This window comes from Argentina anserina, chromosome 2 (assembly GCF_933775445.1).
Source record: "Argentina anserina chromosome 2, drPotAnse1.1, whole genome shotgun sequence".
Classification (NCBI taxonomy): domain Eukaryota; kingdom Viridiplantae; phylum Streptophyta; class Magnoliopsida; order Rosales; family Rosaceae; genus Argentina; species Argentina anserina.
Window position 1 is genome coordinate 16,525,025 of NC_065873.1, and position 22,980 is coordinate 16,548,004.

At 38.7% G+C, this 22,980-nt stretch overlaps 5 protein-coding genes across 7 annotated transcripts; 1 reads left to right on the forward strand and 4 right to left on the reverse strand.

Moving 5' to 3' along the window:
- Positions 1–1,654: 1,654 nt before the first annotated feature.
- LOC126783478 (uncharacterized) lies at positions 1,655–4,568 on the reverse strand. Its single transcript, XM_050508953.1, has 9 exons — positions 4,202–4,568; positions 3,976–4,125; positions 3,685–3,899; positions 3,505–3,575; positions 3,251–3,413; positions 2,853–3,024; positions 2,448–2,606; positions 2,236–2,324; positions 1,655–1,973 (listed from the first exon to the last, which is right to left on the reverse strand). The coding sequence occupies exons 1-9, from the start codon at positions 4,539–4,541 to the stop codon at positions 1,881–1,883; spliced, it is 1,452 nt and encodes a 483-aa protein (XP_050364910.1). The 5' UTR covers positions 4,542–4,568; the 3' UTR covers positions 1,655–1,880.
- Positions 4,569–4,670: 102 nt separating this feature from the next.
- Positions 4,671–7,966, reverse strand: LOC126784970 (poly(A)-specific ribonuclease PARN-like). Of its 2 annotated transcripts, none has more exons than XM_050510536.1 (8): positions 7,505–7,966; positions 7,282–7,412; positions 6,770–6,964; positions 6,561–6,673; positions 6,350–6,466; positions 6,153–6,267; positions 5,838–6,053; positions 4,671–5,548 (listed from the first exon to the last, which is right to left on the reverse strand). In XM_050510536.1, the coding sequence occupies exons 1-8, from the start codon at positions 7,825–7,827 to the stop codon at positions 4,911–4,913; spliced, it is 1,848 nt and encodes a 615-aa protein (XP_050366493.1). In that variant the 5' UTR covers positions 7,828–7,966; the 3' UTR covers positions 4,671–4,910. The 2 variants fall into 2 exon arrangements, with proteins under 2 accessions (XP_050366493.1, XP_050366494.1); XM_050510537.1 differs by having other exon boundaries at positions 7,564–7,719.
- A 59-nt stretch (positions 7,967–8,025) lies between these two features.
- LOC126784969 (uncharacterized) lies at positions 8,026–10,981 on the forward strand. Of its 2 annotated transcripts, none has more exons than XM_050510534.1 (2): positions 8,026–8,182; positions 8,531–10,981. In XM_050510534.1, the coding sequence occupies exon 2, from the start codon at positions 8,623–8,625 to the stop codon at positions 10,594–10,596; it is 1,974 nt and encodes a 657-aa protein (XP_050366491.1). In that variant the 5' UTR covers positions 8,026–8,182; positions 8,531–8,622; the 3' UTR covers positions 10,597–10,981. The 2 variants fall into 2 exon arrangements, with proteins under 2 accessions (XP_050366491.1, XP_050366492.1); XM_050510535.1 differs by having other exon boundaries at positions 8,041–8,182; positions 8,526–10,981.
- A 38-nt stretch (positions 10,982–11,019) lies between these two features.
- On the reverse strand, positions 11,020–14,460 carry LOC126784973 (serine carboxypeptidase-like 20). The gene is made up of 14 exons (XM_050510539.1): positions 14,199–14,460; positions 13,968–14,113; positions 13,661–13,737; positions 13,436–13,558; positions 13,224–13,326; positions 13,106–13,143; positions 12,928–13,029; positions 12,762–12,842; positions 12,436–12,678; positions 12,213–12,278; positions 11,994–12,115; positions 11,542–11,655; positions 11,407–11,452; positions 11,020–11,307 (listed from the first exon to the last, which is right to left on the reverse strand). Exons 1-14 carry the CDS (start codon positions 14,342–14,344, stop codon positions 11,224–11,226), a joined length of 1,491 nt encoding a protein of 496 aa, XP_050366496.1. The 5' UTR covers positions 14,345–14,460; the 3' UTR covers positions 11,020–11,223.
- A 3,286-nt stretch (positions 14,461–17,746) lies between these two features.
- LOC126784971 (monocopper oxidase-like protein SKU5) lies at positions 17,747–21,745 on the reverse strand. The gene is made up of 9 exons (XM_050510538.1): positions 21,424–21,745; positions 20,899–21,008; positions 20,546–20,816; positions 20,325–20,463; positions 19,678–20,041; positions 18,952–19,317; positions 18,781–18,859; positions 18,291–18,487; positions 17,747–18,157 (listed from the first exon to the last, which is right to left on the reverse strand). Exons 1-9 carry the CDS (start codon positions 21,556–21,558, stop codon positions 18,052–18,054), a joined length of 1,767 nt encoding a protein of 588 aa, XP_050366495.1. The 5' UTR covers positions 21,559–21,745; the 3' UTR covers positions 17,747–18,051.
- Positions 21,746–22,980: the final 1,235 nt, after the last annotated feature.

Genomic DNA, 22,980 nt, shown 5'->3' on the forward strand with positions numbered 1-22,980 from the left:
CTTCAAGTTCTGAGCAGAGTCCATTTGCTTTGTTAGTTTCACAATTTGAGCATTCAGTAAAATTTCACAAACGCTACTGTTTCGATAGGAAGAAACTGACGCCGTTTGCCAAAAAGACGTTGGGCTCCCGGAGAGTGGGCTCTTACCAGAACCCACCCCCATAAATATTGTCCACTCTCTATTTAAATGATTATATGAATTCTCCCACATCTACTTATAACTAAGAAAAAGAAACAACTTTTAACCTAATTTTGATCCATATATGCTTAATTAGTTGTTTAAAACGAACTCATGTGGAATGAAACTTTACAATTCAAACAAAGGTCAGAAGTAGCCGGGCAAAGGATCTAGCAATGAAGCTTACGCAAGATAGCGAAGTTGGAAACTACACTTCAGTTTTCGGCCAAAAGATAGCAAAGTTGTGTACGTGAAAAAATCCTTTCAGCTTTATGAAGTAAGAACTAGTTATAATATATTAATATACATCGGGTTCTGAATCTTCTTATATGCTATAATCATATCTCTTGATTAACCAACCTTTACATAATCAGTTAATGTCATATAATCCATTACTGACTGTCTATCATCAACTGGTCTGTCATTGATGATCGAGTTGGACAGTTTCTTACACCCAAAGAATGCACGTTCGTTCTCAATTGTTCATTGAATTCATACGGCAAGAACCATATCCATCATGCTATGCTATTTATTATGTTGCATACACATGTAGTGGTCGAGCCATTCATCATTGTTACTAGAAAACATACAGGCATGCAGCTTAGTGTGATGCACCAACTCCATCGGCTACTAGATCGTCATTTCAAGGACGCTATGCACGCCAATGCACTGGCCAAGAGCAAACTCTTCTAACTCTGGAGCACTCTTGGAGAAGATATTGTTTTCGGCTGAAATCTCCATGGAACAAACTCGTTTGCATGCTCTTCTAGTCTTCTATACTGATGATGCTACGTTTCTACTGATCAGATGAACTGTCTCCAAGCATGGTGGTCAGAAGTTCATTTCAGTCACGTGATAAGCGCATGAGGCATGATGGTACCAAATGACATGACGGATGGACCTAATCCAAGCTGTGGTAACTCTGAATCTCTGATATGAATTGCAGCTCTTCATGCTTCAGTGAACCTTGGGCAGTATGCATATAATGGTTAATTATCCCCTAAATCGTACCACAATATGCCGAAGGTTCACTCCACATGAAGGAACATTTGAGTATGCTGAGTTCAAAAGGGATCCAGACAAATTACTACCTCAACATGTTGCCTGAAAGAGCTGAGATGATCTGGGTATAGCACTAGCAGAGGTACCCTCAAAACACACAAATGATGAAGTGTTTTTGGGGCAAGGGGTTATCATCATTATCGATAAACAATGAAGAGGTTGGGCAGGAGTTCGAAAAATCTTCAGAGAACTTCGAAGTATAGATAAAAGAATTGAAGACAAGAATGCCGATGCCAAGCTTAAAAACAGATAGGGTTGTGCCAAGATGCCTTGCATGCTTTTGTACCCTGGAACATCCAATATTGAATCCAATGGTCATCATGGGAAAGGGGAATCCTACTAGTATATCCATTTGAAATGTGATTTCAAGCACAGAAGAAATTACACAAACGTAATTGAAAACATCTACGCATATGTACTGAAAGAAAATAGTGGAAGTAAATACAGAGTACAGAAAATGTCAAAATGAGCAGCAAGCTGAAGGCAACATACCAACGCTGCAGACATTAAGGTGCTCCTTGGCATGACTTTAGACATTAAGTTTTTTAGATTGCCCAAGAGAAGACTGAGAAATTGGTATTTAAGAGATGAAACGATTAAGAACATATCATTAAACTTGATTAGTACAGTTTGCTTTATTCTCAACATCGACCATGAGGAGCAAAAGTTGCAGAATTAATTTTCTCAGCATTGCCTAGCACCATATCTGCAAGCATTTCAGCAGTTCCGAGAGCCTGAAATTGAACCAATATGGTGGATAAATTTTTCTGTTGAATGAAATAAGAGTAACACAAACCAGTAAAAATTAAACATATGCACATGCTAGGAAACATAATCCAAACCTGCAGTATAATTCACAAAAATAATTAAGCATTAAAAATTTCTTTCTTCAGACCAAAAAGAAAAAACTGAAACTTCTTTCTTATTTGAATCTTGGGTTTATCTTTCTCGCAAAAATTCTATATAATCAGCATAATCAAAATGTGTGAGTATTACCATGGAAAGTCCTCCCCCTTCATGACCAGTGGCAAGGAACAAGTTTGGCAAACCTGGCACAGGCCCAATCATTGGCTTCCCATCAGGCACTGAGATTGTACGTTTATTTCAGTAATCAATTTCACAGGACCAGACTTTTGAGAACTGTATAGCTTTGAAATTATTATTTTTCACTTTCGAAGGTTTGAAAAGATATCAGGATGCAAACTTACTGTAAGGTCGTAATCCTACTCTAACTTCTCTGCTCTTACTAAAATCTATTAGGGGCTTCTCTCTTAATTTGGGAAAGAATTCCCTAGCACGATCCCATATACGACCGATGATGACTTCTTCCACTTCCGTGCAGAACCCAGCAAATTGGCGGCTGCTCCCTAGAAGTCATAAACAAGAGCTGGTAGTGACTAGTGAGACCTTCAGATTTGTAAATCTATGAAAGCTTGTCATACAGAAACGTGATATGTAAAGCTTTGTGGAAATTTGCAGTAGTAATTAATAAGCATGAAACAGCTATATCTGGTATAAGTCTGAGATCTCTAAACTCATACATATGTGAAATTTATAATTTTGGTATCACTATTGGAAAGAACAAAAACACGAGTAGTGTTGTAAAAGTTTACCAAGAACAATGTTCCCCACTGTATCCATGGTGGCTGTCATTGAAATAGACAAGGTCTGATCAAGCAAGCTGGGAGCCAATGGAACTGTACTTTGATGATCAACATATCCCACCTCCATCAGACCATGATTGAGTTGAAAGGAATTGAAATTCTCAAGCACCAGAAGATGACCCTGCAATACAGACTAAGTATCAGATGCATCTAAACATAAAAGCTGGAAACATTAGAGCTTCTTTTCAAGAAGGTGTGAGGGCTTAAAGAGTTATTTTCAATTGATTATCCCTAATAAAAGAGACATTAATGGCATCAAGCATCTGGAAAAGAAATCATAGACTCATAATATAGATAAGAGTGAGTGCTATATTTTAACCAGATCCTGGATCCAAAAACCAAAGTACCTTTCGTGGTTTGACAGGGACGTCCAGTACAATTTCTGATTCTCTAATCAGGTCCTGCATCAATGATCCACTCCAACAACCAGCTGCCACCACAATAGCCTTTCTACATTTCAGGATACTCCTGGAAGTCTGAATACCCTCAACCTCCCTACTGCCACTAGATCTGAGCGTATAATGAATTGCAATGGCATTAGCTCAATGATCTAGCTCACCTATAAAAATCAAAACTTTCATTCGTACGTATGATCACAAACCTCAACAAACTCATCACTGGATCGTTATAAAACTCAGCATACCGACCCTCTGATGAATAAAGCCTATTACCCTACACAAGTATGAAAAACAAACTAGTGGTAAAATTCACCACAATTTTCACCAAGCTGTGTCTTGTATCAAGTTCTATAGAATTCATGACCATAAAAGAAAATGAACACCTTTTCAAGAAACTCAACGGCACGATGAGCATCCAGTTGGGAATCGTCAGGCAGAAAAGCAGCCCCAGTATGCTCATCAACCCTCAACTCAGGTTCCTTCACACGCAAGTCACCCGCCGACAAGTACTCTGCTCTTATCCCAGCTCCACATTGCTGCTCCACCCTCCCTTTCAACACCTCTAACTCCTCCTTACTCCTACCAACTAGCATGCTCCCTATATACAAAACACATCACCACTCAAACACACATCCAAAACCAACAAAGGGATCCCCCCAGAGTATCGAAAATACCTGTTTTCTTCCAGCCCAATTGTTCTAAGGGGTCTAATCCTTGCACCCTTAAGCTCTCAGCCAATTCCTCCCAAAGCTTCTGGCTTCTCAGCCCCAGCTCCCAAAGCTCGCTGTTTGGTGTCTTGTGTGCCATCCATATATACCCTTGCCCTGAATTAAGAAAAGTCAAAGTTTTGACATTGACCCAACGTTTCTCAAACACTTATTGACAGAAAAAAGACCTTACCGGCGCCGGTGGCACCGGAGCAGGGGACCGCCTTGTCGACCACGGCCACGGATAGGTCCGACCGGGTCAGGAACTCTCGGGCTATGGTCAACCCGATGATCCCGGCTCCGATGATCAGAACATCGAACGTTTGGGATGCGGGGACCGGAGTAGGCGCGGGTTCAGCGCGTCGGACTCCGGTGGCGATATAGGGAATTGCTCTCCATGTGGATTTGACGGCGAAGGGGTTTGATTGATGAGAGGTGAAGCGGCCGGAGGATTGGGAGCGGTTGCGGGAAGAGAATACGGTGTCGTTTTTGTGAGGGTTTGGGAGGGAGAGAAAGATCGAAGCTGAAGCCATGAGTGGCGTCTTTGAGTGTTGACCCCTGAGAAAATATGGAAACTTTGAATACCGTTTGAACCTGGCGGCAGTGTTTTGCCTATAACACGCGCATATACGACGAGTCGTTTACTACAGAACAGATGAGGAACTCAAAATTCAAGGGCTATTTTCATTGAATTATATGAATAGTTCACGATACAAAATTCAATTACATTAGACACCCTGGTCGAATCTCTAACATGACACAGTAATTTCATCAGCTGAAAAAAACTTCCGAAATTTCGATATGATAATCTAAGGACCTCATTTCGTGTTTTAAAGTCTTCTGTACACCAATTAGTGAGCTTGAGCAAAACTGATTTCATTTAAACACTGCATCAGTACGTATTAGAGGTTGGCGAAATTAATCATGGAGTCGGCCGACCAAAGAATTTCTCTGCGATTTGTTGTTGAATCAGCTTCCATACTGTACTCTGGATCTTCTAAAGCTTTGTCCAAGGAGTCTGCTAGATCTGCCTCCCATAAGCCCAACTTACAGACTCGCTTGTAAGTTCCATAATCTGTTGCTCTTAGACCCTCTGAGACCATCTCCTTCAAGGATCCAGAAATGTTTGCGTGACTTACAACGTCAAGGAAAGTTTCAGATAAACCAGGTTGCCGGAAGACAACAATGGCACAGCTCTTATCTACTATCCGAACATCAAAGTTTTCCAAGAATACATCATGTGACTTTTGCAGCATGCTCTTGAGCATTCCAGCAGTCAACCCACTTCTAAATCCCCACAAGAAGACCAAATGATCACAGCTGATTTTTGTCATATTACCACTCCAGATTCGGACATCCTCATCTGATTCTTGGGGAATGTCAGAGAGATTGGATATGTTAGCGTACTCTTCAAGGGCTGGAGCTAAAAGGTGATTGTTAGATGGCGTAGCATTCTTCGGAATTTTCAGGATGGTGCAGAGCTTAGCAAATAAATAACAGATCTTCACGATAATATGCCTATGAACATTGCCTTCATTTTCTGTAAATGACAACCACAGACATTGTATTTATTAATAAGTTAGCCATTTCATCTGACATGATGAAAAAAGTATATAACAAAAATGCAGTTAAGATCTTCCAAGTTCCAAGTTCCAAGTATTGTTTTTTTTTTAAAAGAATCAATTCGGCATGCTTTTTTTTTTTTTTACATTATCAATATTGTGAAACAAAATGCAGAACTTTGTTTCATTGTAAATCTAACAGAGAAACAACCCTGTGGCATTACTGTACAGCTCTCTGTGAATGAAAACTAGGAAAATTGATTTTACCTTGGGGCAAAGTTTCCAAATCAATAGGTGCAAAGTAATGATTATTGAGGTAGGAGATAGCTGCAGGTATATTGGTCACCTTCCTTAAAGGGCCAATATTCTTCATCAGATGGTTGACATCAAGTATATGGGGAAAAACTAAGCTCAAAGAGCCTGTGAACTCATCTATGTTAGCCGGCAGAGGGGAGATAAATTTTGAATAAATGAACGTAAAATCTGCAGAAAGCAAAATTCAAAATATAAGAAATGAAAGATGGAGCAATGGTCAATTTAGGAGGATCAAAAGACAAAGATATTTATCAAATAGAGAAACACCATTAAGGGAATTGTGGGAGACAACAGGTTTCTGTGAAGCAGAAATCAGATCGATCACCTCACGAAATCCACGAAACCTCTTGCTTTGTTCCTCCTCACCATTTAGAAGCTCTTTCTATATATTCAAATCAAAAATTAATTTACACAACCCTGATGTTGATGATGCACAAACCAAAAATTTAAAATCTCTTACTAACCTCAAACAAGTCCTTGTCCTCTTTAGAACTTATCAAAACAACTCGAACAGACTTAGTACTTCCACCCTTCGCCGGGATTATTACAGGAACAAGTTCATAACTGAACTCTTTTAGCATCTGAAACCAAAAACCAAAAGCATTAAATTAACATAATTCTGATTAATTTATCACCGTAATCTAAAGGATTAACACCTATGTCCAAGCAATGTACCTCCAGTGCAAGCTGTACTTGACGCTCACTGCAAACATCTATATCCATGTATGGCCTCGATCCATAGAGTTCAGTCCCCACCACAAGTTTTCTCAAGGAACTCACCAGCACATCTGCAAATAGAAGTGAATAGAGGTTCCAATTACAAGACAATAGAAGTAAAACAAACAAATAAAAAAAGGATCATGAACCCACAACACTTTTCTTACCTTCTTTTGAGCAAGACTTCTTGCACGTAATTATCCAATTCTTAACTCGTGATTTGATTCTCTGAATAAAAATTGTGTCAGCAACAGTATGGATTACAGAAGAGTCTTTTACATAGTTGCTGGGTGTCGACCATGTCGCATTCCCTATCCGCGCTTTAGCTGCAGATTCCTGTGCTTTAGATAAGTATGATATACCTGTCACCAGACAAAACAGAACTAAATCTCAAAACACCATACCAAATCGCTAAACCCCCAACTGAATCCAACAAGAACTCATTGTTTCTGGTTGGAGTAAAACCCCCCAATTTCACATCAGCAAGCACAAAAAATATACATGATCGCAAGACACAACTCAAAAGGCTCCATTTGACTATCAAAATCAAAATAACAAGAACAGGGTAGTATAAACTATCAACAATTCTCTCTGACACATACTCTTCCAATCTCTCCTAAACCCTAAAAACATTAACTTGGTCTAAAAGTTTCCGACTTTGAATGACAGAAATGCTCACCATCATAAATGCAGGCATTAAAATCAAACCCTTCTTGAACCATAGACGTCAACTGTGACGTTAGAATTGAAAAACTATAAGCCGGCATCCCCATTTTCAGCTCATCTCTAGGATACAACACAAAGTTATACCTGCGCCAAAAAAAAACAAACTCACATCATCAAAACACGTACATAAATACGTACACGTATTCGTACAGTAGAAGCAAAAAAAATGTACTAACGGGTGAGCCTTGAGCTTGGAGCCTCTTAGACTAAAAGGGCAAGCAGCGAACTGCAGCACCTGAAAACGCTCCGCCGCATACTTCGCTTTCAAATACGCCGTGTCGTTTGTATCAAACGGCAACGGCCGGTGCCACCTCGCCGAAAACGACCCCGTTTTCTGCAGCGACACGGCGACAAAGTCCGACACGGCCAGGTCAGCCTTGAACTCCTCCACCGCCGCATTGAAATTCGCCTTCGTCACCTCCCTCACCTCACCTTTCCTCCTCCTCCTCCCCGCCTCGGCGCTCGTGCCGAGCAGACGCCGCCGAATCAGAGCCGCCATGGTTGAGCTGAAACAACCGGAGTGATGTAAACAGTTTATTAAGCTTTCATTTGTCGAAGTTGGGCCTGGGGAATGGGCAGGCCCAAATGGGTGGCCCAAGGTGGGGGATATTAATGAAGGAAGAAAGCTGGGAGGTGACACGTGTGGGGGCGTAGGTGGTTTAAGAAGCCCCAATTGGGGAATCGATTAGGGCATTGGAGCTTTATATATGTAAACCGCGAGCAAACCTGGGACGAGGCTGAGCGACGGCGACTGTTATTCAACTCCAGTACCAGCTTCGATCCTCCTCCAAGTCTCCTCCTTTACTCGCTGTTGTCTCCATTTCTTTCATCGCCGCCTTCTTCTACTCCCACAGGTTATGGTTTTGTCCTCCGCCGCCGCCTCTTTTTTTTTTTTTTTGTATATAAATTTCATGCTCTGTAGTTATTGTTCATCTTATTGTTCTTGCATGAGTTTGATTCTTGTGAAAGGTCTTGAGTTTGTTTATAAAGTTTGAGTCTTTGTTTTTGAGGAACGTATAATGAAAGTTCTGTTTCTGCTTGGCTTTTTTTCATTTTTGATTAGTTCAGATTGTTTAATTTAATTAGGTTTTATGTGATTAATTAGCTTTCTTTTGGTTTTGTACGAGTAATATGATGTTCTGGTCATGTAAAATGGTTGTGTATAGTGTTTGTTTCTGATTGAAGATTGGTTGTCAGTGCAGTGGGGAGATTGTTTTCGAGTCATATTCCAAGATAATTGTGAAGCTCATTTGGAGGTTTTTGAATTCGGGAGTGTCGATTTGTTACGGGAGCTATGGGTGTGCAGAGCAAGCTCCGTCTGATTACGTATTCGGAGGAGATAGTAGATGGGAAACCAATCTATGTTTCTTCCAACGGGCTGCCGGTGAAGGCTGTTGGGAAGGAGCCGGCTGGGCATTCTTTCCATGCGGTGGCTCTGAAGATGCGTGGTTGGGTTGAGGAGGTTGCGAGCCCTGAAGATGTGAAGGTGGCTGATAAGGAGCAGACGTCTCTGCCGTCGTTTGATTCATATAGCAGCAGCAAAGGAAAAAAGAAGTCGGGTGGTGAAGGGAAGCAACAGCAGGATCACTATGCGTTGCTGGGTTTGAGTCATTTGAGGTATCTTGCCACAGAGGAGCAGATAAGGAAAAGCTACCGTGAGACTGCTTTGAAGTTTCATCCTGACAAGCAGGCCTCCCTTCTTCTTGCGGAGGAAACTGAAGATGCTAAGCAGACTAAGAAGGACGAGATAGAGACCCACTTTAAGTCCATTCAGGAAGCGTATGAGGTTTTGATTGACCCTGTGAAGAGAAGAATTTATGACTCCACTGATGAGTTTGATGATGATACCCCCACTGAATGTGCCCCGCAGGACTTTTTCAAGGTGTTTGGTCCTGCTTTTATGAGGAACGGGCGGTGGTCGGTTAACCAACCAATCCCATTTTTAGGGGATGATAATACTTCATTGAAGGAAGTGGATGATTTTTATAACTTTTGGTACAGCTTCAAAAGCTGGAGAGAGTTCCCGCACGAGGACGAGTATGATCTTGAACAAGCTGAATCACGTGATCATAAGAGGTGGATGGAAAGGCAAAATGCAAAGGTTACAGAAAAGGCCAGAAAGGAGGAGTATGCGAGGATACGTAATCTTGTTGATAATGCCTACAAAAGAGACCCGAGGATTGCGAAAAGAAAGGAAACAGAGAAAGCTGAGAAGCAGAAGAAAAAGCAGGCCAAGTATCTGGCCAAGAAATTACAGGAGGAGGAAGCAGCGAGGGCGGCTGAAGAGGAGAAGCGAAGGAAAGAGGAGGAGGAAAAGCGAGCTGCAGAAGCTGCGTCGCAGCAGAAAAAACTAAGAGAGAAAGAGAAAAAACTGTTGCGCAAGGAGCGGAGTCGTCTGCGAACACTCTCTGGGCCTGTTATATCGCAGCGTTTGCTCAATATTGCTGAGGATGATGTGGAGAGCCTTTGTTCGTCTCTTAATCTTGAGCAGCTTAGGAGTATATGTGACAGGATGGAGAGCAAAGCAGGGGTGGAGCTTGCAAAAGTTCTCAGAGATGCACATGGTGGAGATAACAATGATGTAGAGGGAAATAAAGAAGAGGAGAAGAAGATGACTCCACAACAGAATGGTTCTGTGGTGAGTAATGGTGTTGTTCAGTTAAGTAGCTATGAGAAGAAGGAGAAACCATGGAACAAAGAAGAGATTGAGCTTTTGAGGAAAGCAATGGTGAAATTTCCAAAAGGTACATCTCGAAGGTGGGAGGTTGTTTCGGACTTCATTGGTACTGGGAGATCTGTTGAAGAAATTCTGAAGGCAACCAAAACGGTCCTGCTCCAGAAACCTGATTCTAGCAAAGCTTTTGATTCTTTTCTCGAAAAGAGGAAACCTGCACCAACTATTGCCTCACCACTTACAACAAGAGTGGAAGTAGAAGGGGTATCATCGACTCCTCGGGAAACTGAAAACAGTGCTGGCAAGAGCGACAAGGCAGAAGACAAGTCCGGAGAGTCGCCGAGTGGAAGTGCAAAAGACCAGAGTCCTAATGATCCAAATGCTGCCAATGGATTACCGTCGAGCTCAGAGCAAGACGTGTGGTCAGCTGTACAAGAAAGGGCACTAGTTCAGGCTCTGAAAACTTTTCCAAAGGAAGCCAGTCAGCGGTGGGAGAGAGTTGCTGCTGCTGTACCTGGGAAGAGTGTGAACCAATGCAAGAAGAAGTTTTCGTTGCTGAAGGAGAGCTTCAGAAACAAGAAGACTTCTGCTTAATTTGCTGGGATTTTTCTTGCTGATGATGCAGATTACTAAGTTGCATGTGGAAATCATTTAGAGTATCTCATACCTAATTCTTTTTAGGCAGAGACCTTTCAAGCTTTGTGTCAGGTAAAGATTGAGAGCATTACTGGGTTTCTGCCGCCTGGATTTTGCCATACAGGTCTAATAGCTATTTGGAAGAGGGGTTATGTTTTGTATTACTTTTCTGAGCATGTTTTATTTAATGTATCCGGGGTTCACTGCGTTGCGAGATCTGAGATCTCAAGATGCATGAATATGGGAAGAGCATTTTGATGGAGATTAGCTGATGTTTCATTTTAGGGATGGAGTGCATCTCATTAGCATCGTTTTATTGTTAATCAGATTTACATATCTACTACACGGATGTTGCCGCCAGTTCTATGATAGGCTTGACTCTAGAGATAATTATTATTATATATCTATATTAATAATGCAATTTTGATATCAAATTTAGACTGCAAATACCAAGCTGGTAGTAAAACTGAAAGAGGTTATTGAAATCAAGGAGTTCCTTTTGATCATTTATTTCCCTCATCTATAAGTTCATACGGTGTACGCAATAAATAGCAACACTGCCCTATTCCTCTGAATTTGTTCTTCCTAAAGTGGTTGTCCGGCCAAGAATCGGCTGTACAAATCTAATGCCTCTCGAGGTTTGTACTCTGGAACTGTATGACCAGAACCCTGCACCATCAGATTCAAGTATGAGTACCAACTACCAAGTACCAACAATGTTTTGGATCACTAGAGAAAATGACAACATTCATGTGGCTATGTTCTTACCTTTACGGTTGAGAAGGTGAGGTTGTTTTCATATCCTTGTGTATACCTGCAACAAATACATCAGATTACTTAGTTTCTGCAGTTTTGAGTAACGGCCTTTTGATCCGGTGCAATGAAGAAAATACACAAACGTACCCTGCAATTTGTCCCTTGGAAGTCCATGGCCTCCATTCATCCACAATTCTGTAACCAACTGATCTAGTCCATGCTTCACTCCCAGTGAATGGAACACACAAATCATGATCACCACTGCCAGAAAAAGTACACATTATAGCCTATCTGTACTGAGTTCTACTTCTTTGAAATCAGATTAACCAGGTGAAAGGCTGAAAGCTTGTACATGTTCCCGATTAGCACTTTCAGCTGGGAAGTCTATTACTTACAGAGACCTGGGGATTAATTTGGGAACTTTTTTGGGAAATTGGAAACAGCTGAGTCATCAATATTAGAGAAACATATAAAGTTATAACATTCCATCAACCGTTTCTCTATTTCCCTTTTACATTCCAGCATCTCAGTGCAGACAAATTAAAAATTAAGCAAAGGTAGAATGCCAATGTCTTTTCAGAGGCATAATTGGAGATTACCTATAAATAAGGGCGCGGTATCCCTTTGAAGTGAGATTCTTGTGGTAAGGGATCATACTCCCAGCGTCATGGTAAAAACGAATGTTGTCTGTACACAATTCCCAACTGGGAATCACACTTTTCTGTTGTATAAACAGAAGTTTGAACAAGTTAATGCTTTATGACCCTATTTCATATTTCAGATTCTAGTTTAATATCATTAAGACTGAGAAACCTCACATCTTCTGCATGGATTGCTTTCCTAACTGCTGCATTGTTCAACCAAGCAGTTGCAACCTCATCATCCTGCAAGTAGAATCAAAATTAACCATCGTGACACGTTCAGCAGTCGCTATGGGATGTTACTGTGTAAAAGTACCTAGTATATTTACTACGAATTTTAGAAAGTCAAGTCATAGTTCCAACAGATCAAAGTGGTGTACATTAATGTAAAAAAACTTACAGTGCATGGAACTTCCTCGCTATTCATAAGCTGTGGCCAAGTTGGAACAAGTCCAGCTCTGACAGGAGCTCTAAGAGGCCACGCGCGACCAAACATTCTTTTTCTCACGGCAAGAGGCCTTTCAGTTTCACCCAACTTTCGAAAGCTAGATGGTGTGTTACTGGTTATGGTTGTAATTTTCATTGAATCTGTGCTGTGATAGCATGGTTCTAGAATGTCATAAATGTTCAAACCTTCTATGGCCTGGAATTGACAAAATCATTAGTAAAGTTAAAAGAAAGTACAGTATATACTTCGTTTATTGTAAACCATGGATCTTCTCATACCTTGTCAACTTTTCCAAGGTTGTTATCACATGTTTCACTATTGGGCTCATAGTAGTTTCCATTGCACTCCTTGATTACCTCCTGTAGAAAGCGACATGCATATTCAGAATATAGGATATAAAATTTGCATTACAATTAATAATGGAATTGGTCATCCAGCACAAACCTCAAATAGATCATCTGATATAAGTCCCATCCCATGTGCAAATGGAACAATGGCATTCCCATCAAATTCCTCATCCGTGACTCCATTTCCCACAAGATAACCCTGTTTAATGCAGTTATTTGAGATTGCATCCATACATATTTGAAATGAACAAAAGGAATACGAACATGTTAAATACCTTGAAGTTGATTTTGGGCTTTTTACCAGCTTCAATACCTGTTAAAATTTCACAGCGCCATCTTAAAAAGATTTCAAAACATTGAAGATGCAACAATTATGAAATTGTAGGTCGGTACCTTCAACAACTTGAGAAGCAAGTGTTGGCACGTATACACCAGCATATGACTCTCCAGAAATGAAAAAAGGGTTGGAGAGGAACTCTGGGTAAAGTTCAAACCACTGATTGCAGGAAATCAAAATAACATTTGCATTAATACTGTACTACGACATAAGTAAAAATATTAAGCCAAACAATTATGAAAGCAATTCAAGTTGTTTCCATTATCACCTTTAGGAGAAATGTGTGGCTATCAGATGCAGTCTTTAGATCACCAGTTATGTAGTCAGATTTGTTTTTGGAGTAAGAAAGACCAACCCCAGCAGGAGAATCCAAATATAAAATATTGGACACCTGAGAAGAAACACAAACAATGAGTAAGCTTGAGGAAAACTCAATCAAGTGTAATCAAATTCAGTATCAATGAAACATAAGTTTTGCTATCAAATGTAAAACCTTTGACCAGCTGTATGGATTAAGATGCAATTTGGGCAGACCTCCCTTGGTCTTTGATGCTTCAAAATTGAATGGCCCTGTTAAAAAGAAATAGTCTTTTACCATGTGAAAGTGACTACCAAATCAAAACATGAAACTTCCTTTCATTGAAACAATGGATTCTATAAGCATGAAGTAAAGCAAACAGTTTAGTATTCTTGGATTGAAGTCATTGAACACAAAACCAGCAACGGAATTTGACAAATACGGCATTTCTCGATCATCTTTGGTAATCAAACCAAACAAGGTATCAGGTGAGAAACAATACCATGCTCATAGACAAAGCCATCAAAACTGGAGCAACCAGGTCCACCATTCAGCCACAGCACCACCGGATCCTCCGACGGCTTCTTCTCCGATTCCACAAAATAGTAAAACAAGTTCCTCCCATGACTCTCATCAATTGTCACATACCTTCAAAACCCCCACAGAACAATACAAACATAAACCAAAATTCAGAAACACATCCAAAACTACATATCTACCAAAATCTGCATACCCGGAACGGTGCTTTGAAGGAAGAGTGCCATTGAATCCAGGAATTTGGGTTATCAGAGCTGCCACAGGAGCTGATTGGGTTGGCACCAAGCTCAAGAACATGAATGATAAGAGTGAATATAATACAATAATACTAGTCGTGGCCATGTCTCAAGTGTTACACGCCTATATCAAAGACTGTAACACAAAGATCATAAATTTATAGACGCAGAGATTATTACTCTGCAAGTTGCTTCAGAGTCGTTGCTTCCAAGGCAAGAGATGAAAAGGATAACAAACTGAGCTTTCAACTGGAGAAGAAGAAGAAGATGACCTGTAAATGGAGTAGGAAAACAGTCATGAAGACGTTTCTAAGGTCCAATTGGTACACAACACGTGTTGACTCTAATCCAATCAGAATCGGAGGCAACTGAAAGAGGAACCCCCCCCATAAGTTTTGAGGTTACCATCGACTTAACGTGTGAGTGTGACAGAGGATGAATTGGCAGATGAAATGTGTACTGATGATGTTTAAATGATTCAAGAATATAACAAATTTAAAGAATATTGTTTGGTTTGATAAGATTAGGGGTCATTGGGCTTGTTAGGGCTTAAAGGTAAAGGAACGGGTCCGAATTGACCAAGTCAACAAAAAATAGAGCCGGACTAAGGCTTTAATTTGTAAGCTTTCGACCCACCCTATTGTCCCATTCCTTTAGGGCTAAAAGGGTTGATAGTCTGGTCGGGCCGGCTCTCCAAATTAGGTTAAATAGGGTTAAAACGGGCCGAACATCACATTATTTTTATTAAATAGAAAATTCTAAATAAATATATTAAAGTTATTTTTTCCTCAATATTTAACTATAATATTATACACATGATATAATACTCTTCTTTTTAACTTATAATCATATTTTACATGCATATATATGATAGATTTCGCCGAAGTGCTTATATTCACATATCCAATGAACTTTCACTCAAAATCAAGGGTTATTTAACAAAATATAAATATAAATAAAATTTATAAAATCAATAAACAAAAAAAAATGTTCAATTGCATATGTAATAAAAGAAACATATATGAAAAAAAGAAAAAAATATATTATTATTAAGGCAAAAAAAAGCGGGTTTTAGGACCGGGCCGGGCCGTAGAGTAGGGCCAGATTTTATTTGCACAACCCTTATCATGCCCTAATCGAAAAAGGCTTGGGTCGGCCCTTGCATTAGGACGGCTGGGTCGGGCTTAGCCTTTTAGGGTAGGGTGGACTTTAGAGCGGGCCAGAGCCGGATGATGAGACCTAGATAAGATCATAAGACCAAGACATGAGATTAGATTTGACTTATTTACCATGAAATCAATGTATTATGTATGACATTAGTTATCTGTAACTGTAATAAAATTAATTGTGAAATACAGTAAAACCTTTATAATTAATAGGCTCGAGACTAAGAAAACTTATTATTTTAATGAGATATTAATATATTGATAAATTAATCATTTATTAATTTATTGATTAATTAATAACTTATTAATTTATCAAGGTATAATAAATATTTTCTTTTACTTTTTCAAATAAAAAAGTTTTACTTTTTGTTCATGCACCACATTATTAGATTTATCACGGATGTTGTTGTTCAAAATATTATATTATCTAATATTATATTATTTTATTTGATGATAATTAAATCAACCAAATTCTTCAATGAAATCCTCATAAATGTAAAATTTATTATATAAATTATGTTATGGTTAATTTATATATTCGATGAGGTCCATACGAATTCTCAAATTTCTATTATCTTACAAATTTAACTAAATATTAATTTAGCACGTTAGTCCCGAGTCGGGACCGGCAAAAAGTATTATTTTAATAAGGTTATTAATTAATCGAGTATAATTCTATTGTACTTTGCTAGATTAAGAGAGAATCTTACTTTAAAAAGCAGTAAATAAATGCACGGAAGTGATACAATAACAACAATGACACCACGTTACTAAGAGCATCTCTAACAGTTTTAGTATTTTTGAGGAAAAGAGAAATTTTAGAGAATATTGAGTTTTTTCCACTCTAACAGATTATGTATCTCATTCTCTAAAATAGAGAAATTGATAAGGGAGAATGAGAAATTCTCCAAATTTCCAAATTTTTACAGAAGCAAGAGCATTAAATGATACACTTTTCTCCAATAACTCAACTATTAATAACAACCAATCGAAACAATAAAAAATTTAATCATTTATTTCAAACTAACAAATTAAATAGATATAATAATTTATGGTTATAAAAATAGGATTATATAATACTTTATTCACTTGTAATAAATGCATAAATACGTAAAATGGAGAAATTGTTGGAGCTTAAACATAAAATATTTGGAGATTTTAACATTTTCTTCACTTTAAAGAAATTTTACCAAAATTGTTGTTGATGCTATAAATAGTAATAGCACACAGACTCGTGCAACTTGCGTGCAAAAAGACACACATATTGAATCTATATTCTCTTTAATTTGTTCTTTACATAAACCCGCGTTTTTTAATCTCAATTTGTGTTTCACACAATCCGACATCTCTAATAATAGTAAAGATGACACCAGATAATGTATCTCTTCATATGGGCTCTTTAAAAATAATGTGCAACTACGCAAGAAAATCATAAAACTCAAACGAAATTCAGTTTGAAAAAATTAACCATATGCGCAGTAGATGACCTCGGCATAAGCTCATAGGCAAAGAATTGTTTGTGATAATTTATGTTAGTATGGTTTTGGTACATGCAAATTGATGAATAAAATGCCATCAGCATTGATGAAGAGAATCCTTTGGATTGTATATTGTACAATTCCTTACCGTGTGATATCAGCAAAAGGTGCCCCTTGCGTTCTATATTTGTGTTTGCGCTTGATAATGTGACAAGGAATCAGACGAAAGCACATGTTCAGATAGCTTAAACTAGTGTTGGTATCGACTTCTCTCTCTTCCTAAACGGAACTTAATCTTTTTTTTTTTTGGTAATGAGAACTCAATCAACTTATGTAACCGGCTAACCAACCATCGGAAAAAGAAAAAAACCCGGCTAACCGAAACTGGTTAATTTTGTATATCCCAGAAAATTACCCCAACATAAAAGAAATTCTTACACAAACACGATCCATCCAATTGAGTTGGGACTTGGGAGCAAACACATGACCGCGTTTTACAGATCAACATGCCAGATTCATTTCCTCTTTCTGCAGTTCCAATTACTGATAAGAATTGACTACTAATCTTGAAGTTACAGATCAGACACTTGCACTACGTACAATTACAATTCTTTAGATTACAATGGTGAATTACAGTACATGATACAATTTAGTTCTATGCTGTGTTTGGATGAAGGAAAACAAGAGTGAATTTAATTAAAGTTCAGGATTTCATAATTCCTATCCCGTATTTGGTTTTATTAGATAGAAAGTTTCAAATTTCTTTGGAAAACAAAACAAAAGAATTTGCTGTTTAAATTCATCACTTGAATTCCTCACAAAATATGTGTCATTTATAAATTCCTTCAATTGAACAATTATCTTTCTAAAATAAGGTTTTTTACATTTTAATTGTTATTAATGTTTCAAACTTTCTTAATCAATTACATACTTCAAATCCCTCATAAATATAACCAAACAACAGAAATTGCAATTAACAGATTTCAGATTAATGAACTTTAAGATGCCATCATTTATAAACTTCTACGGATTTCATAATTTTCTCATCCAAACACTACTAGTGTTAAATGGGTTTTACCCACTAACAATCTACTCTTATCTCAATCAAAATGCGCCTTTTCAGTGGCAGTAAACACAATGCGCTTCAGTCACACCTTCTACCATCTTGATTACCGAATGAAAGCCTCAAATGCTACGATTAGTAAAACCAAAATTGTTGCCCTCGAACTGGACACTGAGGGTGAACCGGAAAACTTAACTCGCTGAGCTTGGTCTCTGGAAAACATAACCAAATAAAACTACGCATTAAGACAAAGGTTTTACAAGGAACTTTGTGTGATATAAATTTCAAGAGACATGGTATAAATAAACAGAATAAAAAGTATCGGCCAAATTCCTGATGTCTTACTTCTGTAAAGAGGAAAGTAATCCACAGTAAATGGCATTATCAGGCAAGGCAGCTTCGGATCCATCACTCTCAGGATTAACAACACTGACATAAAGCTCTTGGCCTAGATACCATGAGTCCAGATTCTGTGCGCGTAGGTTCCAAATGCCTGCACTATCAAGAGAAACCAATATGGCTGTCCAAGCTCCCGGGAAGACCTGTAAACATATGAGCATGAAGCAACCAACAGAAAAGCTTCCAGTCACAGAGTATAAGTACAGATGACTAAACACTAATGGAAATGGGTACTGCAAAAACCATGACATAATGTCATAAAGTAAATATTTCAACTCCTTACTCCCCAGATTAATCAATCAAAAATTATAACAAAAATCATGATATAAAAATCATGACATATGAAACCTATTTCAACTTTGCATCTGTTTGAAGCTAAAAGATCCCTTATAAAAAATCTCCTAATTAATTGGATCTTAGAAGAGCACTAAGGTACCTGCGTGGTGCAGCGAGCAACACCATCCCATTTGTTGTAAGTGCCTCTGCTATTCTCTGTCCACACTCCAATATCCATACTACAGCGCAGACATTTGTATAATGTTACAAAGTTTGGGTTTCTACAATTAGACATAGAGACCGATGATAATTTACACAATAAAAAACTCACCCCACTACAAAAAATGCATAGCCATCCAAATGGTAGTTCTGAACAGTGGTGTCATTGTTTTGAAAGATGATTTCCATGAAACCTTTGAAAGTACCATTGATTAAAGATGTGTCAAGTTTGGCCGGTCTGTTCATCAGTTTATTTGGAAAGTCAAGCTTGTAAACCCCTGAGATGTTGAATTGCTGGGCGAGCTTCAGTGGAGTTTCAGGTGTTAAATATGAAATACCATTGAGGGTTGTGCGCCACTTCCCATTTATAAGCTCAGCAGGCCTATTTAGGAGGACATATACATCTGTAACAGTAATTTCGCCATATTTAAAAGAACCTTGTGGGTTTGGACGAGCAGCACCAGCAGATACATTCCACCTACGATTAAAAACCATCATGAGATTAAGCCAAGCCATTGAGAAATATAATATCTATAAAAGAAAGGACAAAGATGATTTAAAAATAGTCCAGCAGGCAAGAAAAATATTTCCATATTTTTGATCAGCATCATTCAACCTCCTCAAATGAAAGTATAACAAAATCAGGAGGAAAAGAGTTATCTTGTCGACCTATGATATTGAAATAAGGAGTAAGCAATTGTCAGCCAGTCTTTCTATTTTGAAGATTACCACCATTATCATAAAAGCTTTCACTGGAAGTTAATGAGCGGTTTAGTTTTCGACTTTTCGTCAGGTGCAATATATTTGTTATTAAATAAAAAGACACTTTCACTACAACCTTATAGATCTTGCCTGATTCATTGAGAAATATCTGTCAAAATCATTAGGAGGATCAGGGAGAGGACCTGATGCAAGTCCTTGAGAATTGGAGTAGTGTAAGATGGCAACTCCAGTAGCTTTAGCCCATGAAGATGAATTCACAAAACGGGGGCTGGCAACAACATAGTAATCACTGCTGGCATTTTGATCCATTGTAACCAAGAACGAAAATGACTGACCAACATGAATATCCAAATTAGCATAGTTCTGCTGGACCGTGTACGATCCTTCAGTCTCCACCAGGAGTAAGTTATGATTTTGTATCCTGAAATTCAAGCTAGTTGAGATGCCAACATTGTGCACCCGGAAGCGGTATGTCTTTCCTGTTTTAAGCAACGACCAAGTATCAGCTCCCTTTAAAATAGGAAGGTAATAACAGGGCATATGTAACAGTAGATTATTAAACTAGTAAGGTACAAAGAAGAACTGACCCCAAAAGGGGCCAGAACTGCAGATCATTTGCTCAACACCCCTCAAAAGCATGTAAAATTATATAATGTATCTCAACAACTGAGCACCAGATGTTAAAAATGTGATTCTGGTTTATTTATAAGATGAATTATAATCATTTAACAACAACCAGCAAAATATTTCCCAGACATATACCTGCTTCAACATTTATTGTAAGGAAAGGAAAGCCGTCTAGAACAATTGACTCATCAAAGCGAAAGGGACCAACTCCGTTGATGAGGACGCCGTCAGGAATTCCTAGGTTAGTTCCACTTTCGATATCTTTCCGCAGTTCCTGTTGAAGTATGATTCACACCTGAGAAACAGAAAGGTGCTCCAAATGACAACAGGGCAAATTTAAAACAGCTTATACTCACCTTATGACTCTTTGTATACCAGTCAGTAATAAAGAGAGTGACATCTGCATCTGGCAGAGCAAAAGGTAACGGAATAATAGCTCTGTTATTTATGGTGATTCCCCCATATCCACCTGAAGCTCTCTGGAAGTTTAGGGAAGGGAAATAAAAGAAACTCCCTATCTGATCTTTAACCTGAAAATCATATGTCCAATTCCAACCAGGTTGAATTGGACAATTAGTCCCAGAAACACCATCTTGCCAAGAGTTTTTCCTATGTTGTATTCCATTCCTGCATTTAACTATCAACATTAGCATTGAAAATATAGTATCACGTGGTACCAATACCACACATGCATGTAGTAAGTACTAACCATGTGAGAAGCAATGGCTCATCCAGGTGATTTTTCACATTGATAACAACATTCCAATTTGTAGTGACATTAAGCACCGGTCCTGGAAACTCTCCATTAATCCCAATAACCTGAGAAGTATTAACGACACAATGGCTCAGATATGCAGCTAAAACCACTATAGCAACTCTACACTTTCTCACAGTTTACATTATTTGTACGACTTAATAGCAATTCTAGCAGACAACTCAATCATTATATATAAGTTGCTGACCAGTTCTCAACAGCTCTTCGCCTAAAACCTCCTAAAAAGCTGGTTGGGTTTATGGGGTAAACAAATTATGATACTTGTACTGTTTCCTACTGTACGAGAACTTATTATTGAATGCAACAGCTTTTCAGCAGTGAATGATTGAACTCAATATTGAGTTCAACTCCAAACAGGCATAGATATACTCACAAATCGGAACTAGATGCTAGAACAGCACAAGAACTAAGTAAAGTTGAAACCCAGAACTGGAAAGTCAGAAAGTAAAGTGAAAGAACCTGTTGCTTAACTCCAAGCGGAGCAGCAGTGATGTAGGAGACGGTCCAATCATAGAACACGTACGGGTCGGCACCCAAAGCAGGAGGCAATGAGCAGAATATGATGACCAAGTTGATGAAACACAAAGACGGCATCGGATGATGTCTCTAAAGCCTATCCTGTCTATTTTGGGTAGCTCTCTCCGGTTTCAGTCGTTTCAGTTAGAGATGAGTGAGAGAGAGAGTTGCAGAGAGAGTTGGGGTGGTTACTCGCTGGATTTGGAAGAGAAGCCAAAAAACCAAACCGGGGGTGGCAGAGTGGCAGTGAGAGAGTCACATGGGAGAGAAGGAAAAAAAGTACAGAGCTTGGGGAGCCTGAGGTGTTTTCAATTGTTTCTTGGGTCCCATTTTCTCCATATTAAACGGTAAAGAAGGGAGGCTATGGGAGCCACACCCAGTCACCCACCATGATTTTACAGTTGAATTCACCGTGTGGGGGCATCAGAAGGCGTAAAGAAAGGTAGCTGGGTAGCCGCGGGCAAATCTTTTGACCCGTTTGCATGGGGTGTTTGGGATCAAGAGACAATGAGACATGACCTCAACACAATGCCGCCCGTGACCAAATGAGGCCGAAGGCCACAAATAAGAGAGGCTTCCTATGAAATAACGAAAATAAAGAAAACTAATTTTCCTAGGTTATTTGCATCAATGTTCTTCCATTGGCTAGGATTAAAAATATTTCAGCCAAAATTGTGAAATTGTGGTACCCTTTCAATAGATTTTGTTTCTAGATTTTCCTAGTTTTTTAGTTCAATACTCTCTACATTTAATTCAACTACATCTTCTGTACAAACTGCTTTCACATTTGGATTTGTATTTACATATACATTCATATTAATACTTAATATAACAAAAAACAACCAAATTGAAACAAAATTCGGAATTGATAAAAAACAAAAATCAAACTATGATGTTGACCACAAAATTTGTCACTCGAGGCCTAAATAGTTTTTTGGAATATGCAAAAAAATAATAATTTAGAATCAATAATCTAAACATAATGAAATTACAGTAGATAAAAGAAGAGAAGATTGCTTTTTTTTTTGTTACTGGTTTTTCTCTTTTGCGTATTTTTTATACATGTATATAGGAGGCCTTCTAATTATGAGGCCTAAGTCATCCGCCTCTAGCTTGGGCCGACCCTGCCTCAACAACTCCAAAGTGTTGTGCGGAAGTGTCCGATGATCATACACACGAGTCCAATAATGAAATACTCTCCCCACTTTAGTCACCGGGTGGTATTCAGATGTAAGATTTTACACATCGACATTAGTGTGAGGTATCATTTTAAAACCCAAGGATGACTTTTTATACTCCCCCACTATAACCACCTGGTGGAGGTCTTTGGGTGGAGACATAGTCCTATCGTGACGAAGCAGCGTCCTTCACTCCTCCCTCTTTCGGCCTGTTTTGATTTCAATCTGGGATTCATTTCAAGTTTCAGGGAGAAACTCAGGAAAGGTCTTGTCAGATTTAGTGTGTGTGTGTGTGTGTGATATTTTGCTATGTGAAGAGAAG